Genomic DNA, 13,352 nt, shown 5'->3' with positions numbered 1-13,352 from the left:
GAGATTTCGAGATTTCGGTTCTATCCATTTGTTTCCAGAGACCCATGTTTCTCACTCCTTGATTCCTACTTGCAGGGTGTAACATGGATGGTCCTGTCTGTCAGGCCAACCTTGTGTCCTTGGGACGTGAACTTGGCTGTCCTTGCAGAAGCCATCTTTTGAACCAATTCAAGAAACTCAATTAGTCCTTTGGTTACGATCACTTCAGCAAGAAGTGTGTCAGAGCTGGTGGCGCTTTCATGTAAGGAGCAGTTCTTGATCTTGCATCATGATGCTGCATCCTCATCCATCTTTCTTGCTTAGGGTGGTTTTTATTTTTCACTGGAATCAGGACAGTGTTTTGCTTTTCTTTTTTCCTAGTCCACAGTTGGCAAGGGAAGGATGTGTTCTGAATGTAATTCCGGTGGTCAGGATTTACTTACGTTTGGCGGCACAGGTCAGGAAACCTGGTTTGTGCTGCCATAAGGGCTCAGGAAAGGTAGACGGCATCCATGTCAACTATTTTTAATTGGATCTGCCAGTTAATCATTCAAGCCTATGGTTTGAAGGATAAAGTCCCACCCTTTCAGGTGAGAGCGCACTCTACCAGAAGTGTGGGGGCATCTTGGTCTATCCGCCATCAGGAGTCAGTGGCTCAGGTTTGAAAGGTCACTACATGGTATTTGGTTCATGCATTCACAATGTTCTACCAAGTGGATGTTACACCTACAGAGGATGCAGCCCTTGGCTGCAGTGTGTTGAGGACTGCAGAATAGGTCCTTGGACTGATGACTGTCTAGGATTTGTGTCTCCCTCCCCTCAAAATGTACTGCATTGGGACATCCCAAATAGTAATGGATTATAGCCTGCTCTGTGTCCTGTGCGCGCCCCTTACCCGGAAATGCAACATCACGTATATATACACACGTGATTTTGCGCAGCCCTGCAGCAGTAGTTCTGCTACAGGGCAGTCGGGAAGCGGTTAAGGTAGCTGCATAAAGTATAACTCATGACTAAAGATCCTATATCCTGCACAAGTAAAAAATTGTATTTATCAGACATTCAGGCCACTACAAAAAGAAATTATTTCACGATACCTTCATGCCATCAAAAACTCACTCCTCTGCTCAATTAATGCAATGGACACATTTCACCACTAGTCTCAAAACTGCAACAAAAGAACAATGTAACTGTCCAAATGTCAAAGCTACATTTTACCTTCTCAGTTTTGTCATCATCTTTCTCCTTCTCCTTCTCTTTCTCTTCATTTTTTTCAGAAGACAGAACTACCAAAGTTAGTTTTCGGACAATCTGTTTGGCTTCTATAACCTCCTTCTTATGCTCCTCAAGAATGCTGTTATCCAATGGGAGAAGCTAGAAAGAAAAAAAAAAAATAAATTTAGAATTGCGTTTCTTAGGAGTAGAAACAGGAGAAATAGTTTAATATGTACCTGCACTGTAACACACACAGACTTAAACGGCACCCAGGCTTTGCTGAAGTTTGGGTAGTTGAGAAGGGGAAATAGTTGGAACTCAAGAGATTACTGTATACTATGTGTAGCATCTCCCCAGCCTATCCGCATAATTTTAGAGTGGGCGACCTCCCATTAGACATGCAACCCTACCAGCGCAGAAACAGACACTCTAGCTTGTTCAAAACCTGTTCATATTCAGTGCATTCTCGCTCTCCCTCTGTGACACAAAACTGAGCTCCGTCTCTGCCGAGAGGGAGAAAGCACACCATGTACGTGCACGTTTTGAATGACCTAGAGCACTCACAATGATGGGGCCATATGTCCAACGGCTGGCCAGTCCTGCAATTTAAGTAGCTCAAGGAGTTTTGCAGAGAGGCTGTGCTAGTACTGCTTAGACCTTGAAGAAGGGGACATTCCCCGAAAGCTTGTCCTTAAAATTGTATGTTAGTGCAAATAAAAAAAGTATCACGGACAGTACTAAAAATTGTTTCTGTCGCAAATGCACTAATACGGCTACAATCAACTCAAGCAGAGAGGCTGAGAAGAGGACACCTACAACTTAGAGGTAGATCTTGGTAGCATATTTTTTAAAACCTGCTCTTTAATATACTAGAGAAGCTGGAATGCTTAAGTAAACTTTTCTGGAAAGGTGACATAAAAAGGTGGATTAACCCTTTTATCACTGAAATACATTGTACATTTCATAAATGTACACCAGTGCATTCTCTTTGATCCAAGGAGCCAAGAAAACAAAACCTAAAAAGACATACAAGGCAATTTGTACCTACCAAAAGATTTGCACAAGTGTCAACACATTAAAAGGTTTTAGCACCCTTATGAGTCTGCTGATCTCCAGACTCCATGCCACTGCTCCGCCCATTGATTTTAGCTTTCAATTTGTACTTATCAACTCAGTACAAAGACAGATTTCAGGCAATTAAAGCAGCAAAAAATGGATCAACGTCTTTTAATGAAAACAGAAAACTACAGCTTACAAAGCAGTATCTAAAAAACTAAAATACTTGTATTCAGCTTCTTTATACATACATGTACATAGAGGTCTTCCAAATCAATAAGGTTTTGCTGTAACAGAACTGCAGCAACTCTGTACAAAGATGAAGGTGTTTCTCCATTGGGTTCCTAGAATACCAAATGAAAGCATTCAAAATTTAAGGAATACAAAAAAAACCTGTGGAATCAGAAGAGGACTATTTGGAGACAAACTATATACCTTACCTGGTAAAACTTGAATTTAAATCCAAGGATGTGACATAATGTCTGAGGCTCGCACATACCCATATATGATTCAATTAACGGTACAAAAAATTCATCACAATCTGGTCGGCACTCGTATACTTCTAAGATTATATCCAATACTCTATTTGGATCAAGGTTAAAACATCCTAAGAAAGGAGGAAAAAAATCCACAATAAGCCATAAACTAAGAACCTATTCAAATGGGTACTACACCGGCTTACAGTGGAACTAAACATTCTCAATCAGCATTAACGATTTTTCATCTTTTTGCATAGATAGTATGGTACAATATATTTGCTTGCTTAAATAAATATATATTTATGTACATTTTGTCAGTTGTTTCCTGTTTCTGGCCAAACAGCTTATGGGCTATTTTTCCCCCATTCACCTGGAGAAGGGGCTCTCTCAGCTAAGCACATTCTAAATGCTACATGAATTCTTTGCCCTTACTCCAGAAGGCTACAGCTAGAAATGGTTGAAGCCATGGATGGATGGACAAAGTTTATATTTTGAATATTAAAAATGAATTAAAATAGTATTTTCAGTTTGTAGTGCTCAGATACATTTAAATCAGACTTTGTGTACAGTACCACCAGAGAGCCATTGGTTCCCCCTGCTGTCAATCACAGCCAGCAAGCCAATGAGGAGAGAGGGGGCAGGGCCAAGCCACAGCAGCGGCTCGGGAGCAAGCCTGTTTTGGTGCCCCCATAACAAGCTGCTTGCTCTGGGGGAACTCATCAGTGAAAAGGAACCAGAAGGAGCTGCTCCGTGCAAAAACATTGCATGGAGCAGGGAAGAATAACATGTTTGTTTTTTGTTTGTTGTTTTTTTTCAATTGCCTTTAATATCACTTCAAATTTGATATTTCTATTTAAACATACAATGAGAAACTACACAAATACAATGGTGTGGAGGAGATGAATAAAAGTTTATATCACCAGCCTTACCAATTAGGGATTTGATATTTTCCAGAATTAAATCACTTGTTATACTCCCAGACAAATCCTGTCCAAGCTCTGCAATCAACTTTGCATATCCTTCATTTTCTTCTCTCAATAAATTGAATTTCTGTTGTTTATAACTGCAGAGACAAAAGTGGAAAAAAAAAAAGGGAATACAGAAATACAAAATTAATACAAAAAAGCCATCCTAGAGACATAACACAGAAAACAGAAATAAACAGCTCACAGGACCATTCTTGAAAGTTCTTGCCAACCATTTACATGTTGTTCTTCTCCCATCTGGCAGGAGCAGTTTATAAGGGCATTACAAAACATTCAAAATGACATTTGCTTGTGGGGACAGTTTTGTAAACACCAGAAAACAACAGAAGCAGCTGCATTTAAGCCAGAAATGCTTAGTATGAGTATTTCAGCCTGGACACTTATGCAGAAATTTCCTGGAACACCATTTAATCACTCCGTCCAAAATTACGGACAACACTGTGCTAGTTTATATGGACTGAAAAGGCAAACCAGACCTAAATATAAAGTAGATGTAATTTGCAATAAAGGTCTCCATATCAGTGTTATCTACACCATTTAGCAACCAACAAAAGGTATATTTTTTAGCGTGCATAAACCCCTTCACAGTGTATCGATCTATTAGTACAATAATTTTAAATACAACTGCGCATAGGAGTAAGTACACCACAAAACTAAAATGCTTTAGCAATAACGTATTAGAAATATACATACAATTATACAATAGGTACAAATAAAAAATGTCTTCTCACATCAAGCATAATACAGCAAAGGTATTTGCTCCACTTACCCAACAAAAATACATACATGTAAATAGGAACAATGAGCACCACTTAACTCATAGCAGCTGTTGTTCAGAAATACATTCATGAATTCAGTACCCAGAACACTAATGAAAAAGAAAACACACCACATACCTTGAAAGGAGATTCTTACATCCCCAAACCTTTGGGTTTTCCTCCTCCTCTCTCTTTTCACCAGGGTGTGGCTCAGCTATCCTTTTCAAGACTATCCTGGGTACTGAATTCCTGTTCATATTTCTGCACATCAGCTGCTATATGATTTAAGTGGTGCTCATTGTACCTACTAAAATGCACGTATTTTTGTTAACTGGATTTAACAATGGAGTGAATACCTATGCTTGATGTGATAAGACAAATGGATAGTTGTGCATATTGTATAATTATATGTATATTCCTAATACAACTTTATTGCAAAAGCAATTTTGATATGTGCTTGGTTTAACCTAAATAGTCAAAAATAAAAAAACAAACAAAAAACCAGCATCAACCACAAAAATGTTTAATGAGTTGTTGATCTTATATATCCGAAGTGTAAGATAAGAAAATTATAAAGGGACAGGAAGGAGTTTGCTCTCAGGAACTCTTTGCTGAAGTTGTTGTCTACCACTCAGTCTCCTGAAAAGCACTGGCTCATAAGGGAGCACAAAGGCTCCGTGTGGAACAGAACAGTAAATACCAATGATGGGGCCATATGCCAATTTATAAGTACCTAATAAAGAGCAAGCTGAGGATGCCGAAATTCTCCTAGTTATCCTTTCTGACCATGCTCCTACCAAACACTCCCCAACACTTCAAGATAAACCCAAAATGGCAAATAAATCAAAATATTTAACAGATCAGATTTGCATAAGCTTTCCCCATACGGAAATTTCCCCATACTGGAAATATCATCCCCTTTATCTTTTGGAAGGCCCAGAAGGTTTATATTGCAGAGATTTAATAAACTATACAATGGCCTAACCTCTCTGGGAAGAAATTACATCCCCACTATGGTAGCTTAATCACTCTATACAAGGGGGATGTGCATGTCCACACATCAAAAATCCAGTGGACAGAGCAACGACACAATCCTGTTTTGAAAAATGAGGCAAGTAAGCAGCATTCAAAACAAACTGAGAATCAAATAAACTGGAAGTAAATAAGGGGTAATCCAGATCACTCCTCACTAACCACGTGAACTCCATAAGTGCCCAAAAGGAAAAAAAGACCCTTTATGTTTTGCTCTATACGAGCTTCGTCAGGGGTGCCCACAAATCATACTTTGTGCAAACCAAAAATGCAATGGCACATGTCTAAACATTAGCCATCTGGAGAGAGCGAGAGACTGATAAAGTAAACACAGCAAACCTGGTAATCATGAGATAGAAAAAAATAATAGGATAAGGGAAGTAGATTATCTGAGAAGAAGTCGTCCCCCCCCCCCCCCCCCCCCCCGATAAAGAATATGTTGTATATTTACTAGTGGCACCTGAAAAGTCCCATTGGCATGTCTCACCAATATTTAGCTAGATTTACCACACAAAAAGACTAGAAAAACTGTACCAAAAAGAAAATATTTTTTCAAATAATTCATACATAGGTCTTAGGCAACTAATGTGAAAAACTCATTCCCACAGCCCTTCCACACTAGGAAATCATGAAAATACATCTTTAGAAGAGAAAAAAGGAAAAAAAAAAAAGAAACCACAAGACAACCTGCTACTATCATGATCATCAGACGCTGTTAAGAGCCTTTGTACAATCTTTGCTCCTCAGAACAAGGTACAAAAGCAGATTATAGTATCTCAATTAAAAGCCTGTTTATCCCAAAGGCCACTTCCTAACAATAGCTGAAATTATAGGAAGTTGATATTTCTAAACAGAATTTGAAGAAGCAGTACACAGCACCCTTGCATGAAAGTGTTGAGGCCAAAAAGGGACAGAAGACATTTTCTACTATTCAGTTTCTGCATTTTTCTTCACTAGGTAGAGATCTGTTGCCAGAATCATTGATAGCCACATTTGTACGATACAAAAGGAAGGGAAAGAGCTTGTCTTATGCCTAAATTACAGGCCAAATTTCCAGCTGAAAACAGACATAAAATTCTTCACCAATTAATACCAAAAATGTTTTTAAAAAATTCTACCTGATTGAAATTATCCTGATCAGGCAGGTTGTATTCAAATTCAAAAGACTAGAGACAATATTAAAAGTGAATTTTACAGAAACAAAAACACACACACACAAACAAAAATAAATTTAAAAAAATCACCTCATGTATGACCAGTGCATTCTGGGATTACCCAAGGTTGAGCTCATATTCAATTTTAACATTGTGTGGTTTCAATACAGATATCTTCAGAAGTTGATCAGATTTCCTAACATAGACCTAAAAACAGCCTTTGAGAAGCTGCTTATTTATGAAGTAGAAGAAGCTTTCAAAAATAATTTGGCCTTTTATCAGGCAGATATTATACCATGTGAAATAAGCTTAAGCCCTATAAAACTACTTGCAAAACCAGGCCGACTCCCTTCAGCTCACTGCAGTCTCCAGAGCTCTGGATCAGCAGATATTGCCGATTACAGTACCAAGCAAAAAGGGTGTTTGTGCTGAAATGGATATCTGCACAGCAGCACATGGTAAACCCTCTTCAGTCACTGCCAAGCAGAAGTGTTTCTCATCCTGGCCACTCATCGCCGCTCAGCTATACATTTTCACAGAACACAATGTAGATGTTGCAGTGTATTGCAATGTCAACTAGAAATACCTAAAATGGCAGCCCATGTTCTATGTATAAAATAAACTAGATTGATATCTGCTTCGCTGTAGAAATAATAAATGACTGGTATGCAAATTGTTAGGACATTTTTCTATATTGATCTAGTCTTAAGGGCTCATTCACACCATATGCGTTGTGCTGCGCTGGACAGCCTTGCCCAAAGCAGAGACAAGGCAATCTGCCTCATCTCCTATTTCAGTTCACAGCTGAGCTTGCAGTGGTACACACCAAAATAAAAAAAATAAAAATAGGATATGCTCTATTTTTTTTTTATACAATGCATTACATCACACTAAATTGCATTGCAACCCAATACGACGAATAAAAGAATAAAATGTAATTCTGTGCCGTTTCACTGAAGATGGAGAAAAGCGTTGTGTACTGTGTGGTGGCAGGATCTGATGGGGGAATTTTGTAGTGGATGTGGAGGCACAATAGGGGATTTTCGAACGGATGTGGAGGAACACTGTAGGGAAAATGGTAGATGGGGAGGGGGGACTAACTGCGGAAATGCACTACAGGGATGACTGATTGATGGGGGAGCTGTAGTAGACTGGCAGAGAGGGCTGTTGTGACTCATGATTGATCAAACTCTTGTGCAGGCAAGCAAAAAGAACACCGAGAATTGTAGCAAACCACATATTTGAATATGTCACTGTTGTGCTAATTTCTGTTTGTGCAAAACCAACTTGATCTCATGTTGACATTGCATTAGTTTTACGCAAACTGATTGTTGTTTTCCCTGGTTGTGTCATGATAGGTACCAACAGCAAAGTTATGAAAACCTAAGCTATTGTGCAGCCCTCTGGAAATGTTGGACACATGAGGCCCCCTATAAATCACACTGACCATCACTGCATTAAGACTTCCAATAACTTCCATTGATGTCAGCCTAAGCAAGGGCTAGTGGATATAATGGGGTCAATTTGTGCTCATTCATACAGGTGATTATCTATGCACAGCAAATGCATGCCGATATCATAGAAAACATGCTGTATGATAAAACCACATGGTGACAGCATATCCAATGCATATCAAGGTCCATACACATTAGTCATTAACAGGAAACAGAAGAGTAATACAGAGTATGCCAATGTTGCCTTCTGAAGGCTAGCGGACCACCTGTATTTAGTTTTAACACAATACTATTTGAATGACTGATGGGAAAAAGCATAGAGATCAGGAGGAAAATAAGTGAAGTTGGAGCCCCTGATCTACATATATGTGCCAGTGGCTTAGAGAACACTAAAGCTTTTGGATCTGCATGGGACGAACATATTCAAAAGAGGGTGTTTAGCAATGGCAGCCACCATACTTTTTTTACTTCAGTCCACTGACAGGGTTGCTTACAATTGTCAGTTTTTATTTAAATAGTTGAAACCTCTCTCTCAAAAAAAAAAAAAAAAAAAATTTCTGTTAACTGCTTAAAGACCTGATGCCCAACCTACAGCCCATATGATGTGCGTCCCTCAGTCTGTAGTGGGAACATTGCTTAGGATAATATCATTGAGTTCTACTAGCCTCATGTAACATGTTCCCAGTTTCATATGGTCTTCTGTAGCATATCCCCAGCCAAACACTCTCTGACCCTTATTTCCTTTTAACCACCTTCTGCCCGCCATATAGTACGACGGGTGCAAGGTGGTTCTCTCGTTCTGATAGGACGTCATATGACATCCTTCCATTCTCACCGCGCATGCGCGGCTCAGGGAGCGCACAGCGCTGCGATCGAGGGGACACAGCGGATCACGGAAAGAGCCAAAAGATGTTGGCTCGGTCATGTGATCAGCTGTGTCCAATCACAGCTGATCACATGTAAACACGGAAACGCCGTTTATCGGCATTTCTCTCCTCTCGAGCTGTCACGATGACAGCTCGAGAGGAAAGGAGAGCCGGTAAATCGGCTTTCCGCGGAGGAGACATGTACACTGATCATCAGGGCACTGATGATCAGTGTGCCCTGATGATCAGTGTGGCCCCAGAAGTGCCACCTGTCAGTGTCCATCAGTGCCACATCAATGCCACATATCAGTGGATACTAGTGCACATCAATGCCACATATCAGTGCCTATCTGAGCTGCCTTTCAATGTCACCCATCAGTGCCACCTATCAATGCCAATCAGTGCCACCTATCAGTGACAGTCAGTGTCGCCTATCAGTGCGCATCAGTGCCGCCTATCAGTGCTGCCTAACAGTGCCAGTCAGTGCCGCCTATCAGTGCCAGTTAGTGCTGCCTATCAGTGTCATGTATCAGTGCTGCCTTTCAGTGCCCATCAGTGATGCCTGTCAATGCCCATCAGTGCCACCTATCAGTCCATCAGTGCAGCCTATCGGTGCCCATCACTGCAACCTCGTTAGCGCACATCAGTGAAGGAGAAAACTCACTTATTTACAAAATTGTATAACAAAAACTAAGAAAAAAATATTTTTTTTTCCAAATTTGCAGTGGTTTTTGGTTTAAGAAAAAATAAAAATATCAGAGGTGATTAAATACCACCAAAATAAAGCTCCGTCTCAAAAAAAATGATAAAAATTTCATATGGTTACAGTGTTGCATGACGGCGCAATGGTCATTCAAAGTGTGACAGCGCTGGAAGCTGGAAATTGGCCTGGGCAGGAAGGGGGTATAAGTGCCCTGTAGGCTAGTGGTTAAGGTCTGCAGTTTCTGACTGTCCTCTCAAGCATTACATATTAAAAATTATTTGCGTCCCTTTGGTGCTGTCAAGGGCTGTAATTGAGGCCCCCTTTACCTCATAAGTTGACAACCACTGGCTTAAAGTGGTAGTATACTTTTTGTCTGAAAAGCAATGTTATAATGTGCTAGTAAGCATCGCATACTAGCACACTATGTGAAATTTACCTTAAAACAAAGCCCTCCAGCAGCACGATGTCACCGCTGACAGGGCTTCCATCTTTACCTGGTCTTCCTTCCGGGTTCGTGGGCTCGGTTCCTTTGAATGGCTGAGTCACGATGACGTTGGTCCCACACAAGCATTCAGAAGGAACTATTTACGGCACAGGGCTCTGAAGGAATGGCACGAGCATGCCGTTCCTTCAGAGCGCATACGCCGGTGACGTCACCAGTGGCTACGCAAGTAAATATCTCCTAAATGGTGCATATTTAGGAGATAATTTACAGTACCTACAGGTAAGTCTATGTTATAGGCTTACCTGTAGGTAAAACATAAATATACAGCTTTACTACCACTTTGCAGTTTGTCGCCATTCCACAAGAGTGTGCAATCTGAAAGCATGACATGTTAGGCAACTATGTATTCGGCGTAACAATCTTTTATCGGGTATATATATGTTTGCATTAAAATTCATTAGGGTTTTTTGTAAATAAATTGCGTTTGAAAAACCGCTGTGCAAATACCGTGTAACAAAAAAACTGCAACGATCGCCATTTTATTCTCTAGGGCGAACAAAAACATATACCGTATTTTTCGCTCCATAAGACGCACTTTTTCCCCCCAAAAAAGGGGGGAAATGTCAGTGCGTCTTATGGAACGAATATAAAGCGGCCGGTCTGTTATTTCTGCTGCCACCATGTCAGAATACCGGGCCGGCCACTCAGCTGTTCTCTCCTGCAGGGCCTTACCTGTTCCTAGCTCCAGAGCTGCACAGTCTTCCCGCGCTGGCTTCGGGTGTGTCCGCAGTCTCTGGTCATCTCCTGTACTGTGTCCGCAGTCTCTGGTCATCTCCTGTACTGTGTCCGCAGTCTCTAGTCATCTCCTGTACTGTGTCCGCAGTCTCTGGTCATCTCCTGTACTGTGTCCGCAGTCTCTGGTCATCTCCTGTACTGTGTCCGCAGTCTCTGGTCATCTCCTGTACTGTGTCCGCAGTCTCTGGTCATCTCCTGTACTGTGTCCGCAGTCTCTGGTCATCTCCTGTACTGTGTCCGCAGTCTCTGGTCATCCCCTGTACTGTGTCCGCAGTCTCTGGTCATCCCCTGTACTGTGTCCGCAGTCTCTGGTCATCCCCTGTACTGTGTCTGCAGTCCATTGGTTCAGAATATTTTTTTTTCTTGTTTTTCGCCTCTAAAACCTAGGTGCGTCTTATGGTCAGGTGCGTCTTATGGATCGAAAAATACGGTATAATGTTTGGGGGTTCTAAATAATTTCTAGCAGGAAATACTGATTTTCACTTAAAACACAAATCTGGTCCTTAAGAGCAGATGGATTCCAGGAAGTAAATGATAGATGAATCATCTGCCCTTATGCAGGATGGTCACAGCCAGAAATGCCAGGGGGTGTTTTTCAAAGTGATTTATCAACAAAACAAAACATGGAGATATGGATGGCTGGGCAAGTTTTCTTTGAATATTAAAAATGAATGAAATAGCGTTTTTGGTGCTCAGATGTAGTGTAGTTCTGGTTTAAATACTCAGAAGACACTGGTTATAATCTAAAAGAAAATAGACAAAGAAAACAACTAAACCCAGTTAAATTCACTTGTGTACAAACAAGTATGAAGCTAACCAGATGCAGTTTCCTTCAAAGAATACCAGCTATGTAGAATAATAAAGTGCATTGCTAAATGGCATTGATCAGTGGAAAGTTTGGCTTTGTAGCTGCAGAACATAATTTAAAAATATATGAACAGCTTTTAAAGGTGCTACCATCTCCTGAAATATATTTTACTATACTTATATAGCACTTTTACACACAGATTTTAAGCTATACTTACAAAAGTTTGGTCTTTATTTTTACAGACTTCTGGTTGAACTGTTGGGATTGTTTAATGAGTCCAAGTGATTCCAGTGTTTCGGGATCTAGGCGTTCCTTCAGAATTGTGTCAGACACTAGATACTGTAAAAGAATCACAAAATTTTTTAATGCAAATATTTTTTCCTATCGATTGTGTCAATGAAATACAAAGCACAATAACATACAAAACAGTTGTACTAGTCTCTCTCGTCTCACTGCATCAAGTAACTGAGTGTATCAGGGTAAAATTAAAAAAAAAAAAAAAAAACCCACAGTAGCCATCATTCGGAACCAGTAGCTAATGTAGAACTGATCAGGATACTGCTTTTTCCTGCGTTCATAAGCTACATTGAACAGTGGTAAATAGTCTTTATTCAATACTTTCCAAATTGTGATAGAAGGGGAACAAGTTCCCTTCCATGTTAAAAGGATCATCTTCCAGGCATAGAAGCAGAGTGTACGTAGTAACGTTCTGGCATGCTAAGAAACTGCTAGGTCTCCTATAATTACTAATAAGCAGTTCTTTGGGTGGAAATGTTGGCGAGTTCCAGGGCTGAGAATGTAAAATCACTGACCTTTAGTCAAAAATTTTGGACATACTGACAGGCCAGGAAACAGTGTGGAACAAAAAAAAAAAAAAATATTGCGAATTATATATGAATTGAATTGCACAATTAATAGTAGTGAAATATTGGTTTGGGAGGTAGTTCAAATTCCTCCTGTAATTGGGGGAACAACTTAATTTCTGGCAGATTTTAAATGACACAGAGGATATGATGTGCGAATGCCATCTCTGCACACCAGGGATAGGAGTTCTTTCAAATCCGAAACAAATTCACCACATTGTAGAAGAAATTTACTAAAATGGCAAATAAAGCGGAATTTACAAAATAAAAAGCAAAAAAAAAAAACCGCAAAAAAAAAACCGCAAAAAAAAAATTAGTTTAAAAGTGAGCCAGAGAACAAAACACTGCAAATAAAAAAAGTGCTCCGATGACACAGTATACTTTCAGACAACCAACGCATTCTACCTCCCATTTCTTCCAGCACTGCAACCTATGGATACCATGCAAGGGGGTGGAGAAAGGCACCAGGGCACCTTTTTTGCATTAGGGTTGCTTTACCAAATTAACCTTCTATGGTACCAAACCTTTGTGAGAAAACATGTAGAGAAGTCTGGATTTTGGCTGCTGTGAATAGTCAGTCCTCCTCCTTAGCACATCATAACTGATACTTTATTACAGATGAGAAAAAAAAAAAAAAAATCAGCTACAGAGCTGAAATGCAAGCTTTCAAAGCTTAGCTCTTTATGAGCCAGATATGGAGTGGGTGGACACAGACAATTATTCAGGCTGCTAGATTGTGTGCTGCTCTGCTGTTCCTTT

At 40.1% G+C, this 13,352-nt stretch overlaps 1 protein-coding gene across 1 annotated transcript in view; it reads right to left on the bottom strand.

Moving 5' to 3' along the window:
- Positions 1–13,352, bottom strand: part of THOC2 (THO complex subunit 2) — a 194,010-nt gene that overhangs the window by 155,184 nt on the left and 25,474 nt on the right. Inside the window, exons 6-10 of the mRNA XM_089677206.1 lie at positions 11,948–12,069; positions 3,659–3,792; positions 2,691–2,857; positions 2,502–2,594; positions 1,198–1,353 (exon numbers count right to left, since the gene is read on the bottom strand). Coding sequence (XP_089533332.1) covers positions 1,198–1,353; positions 2,502–2,594; positions 2,691–2,857; positions 3,659–3,792; positions 11,948–12,069 — 672 coding nt within the window. The remainder of the gene's footprint in view (positions 1–1,197; positions 1,354–2,501; positions 2,595–2,690; positions 2,858–3,658; positions 3,793–11,947; positions 12,070–13,352) is intronic.

This window comes from Staurois parvus, unplaced genomic scaffold (genome assembly GCF_062004578.1).
Source record: "Staurois parvus isolate SC_StPar_1 unplaced genomic scaffold, SC_StPar_1.0 ptg000181l, whole genome shotgun sequence".
Taxonomy (NCBI): Eukaryota; Metazoa; Chordata; class Amphibia; order Anura; family Ranidae; genus Staurois; species Staurois parvus.
Note: the sequence above shows the minus strand (reverse complement) of the source record. Positions and strands in the feature narration are given on the sequence as shown.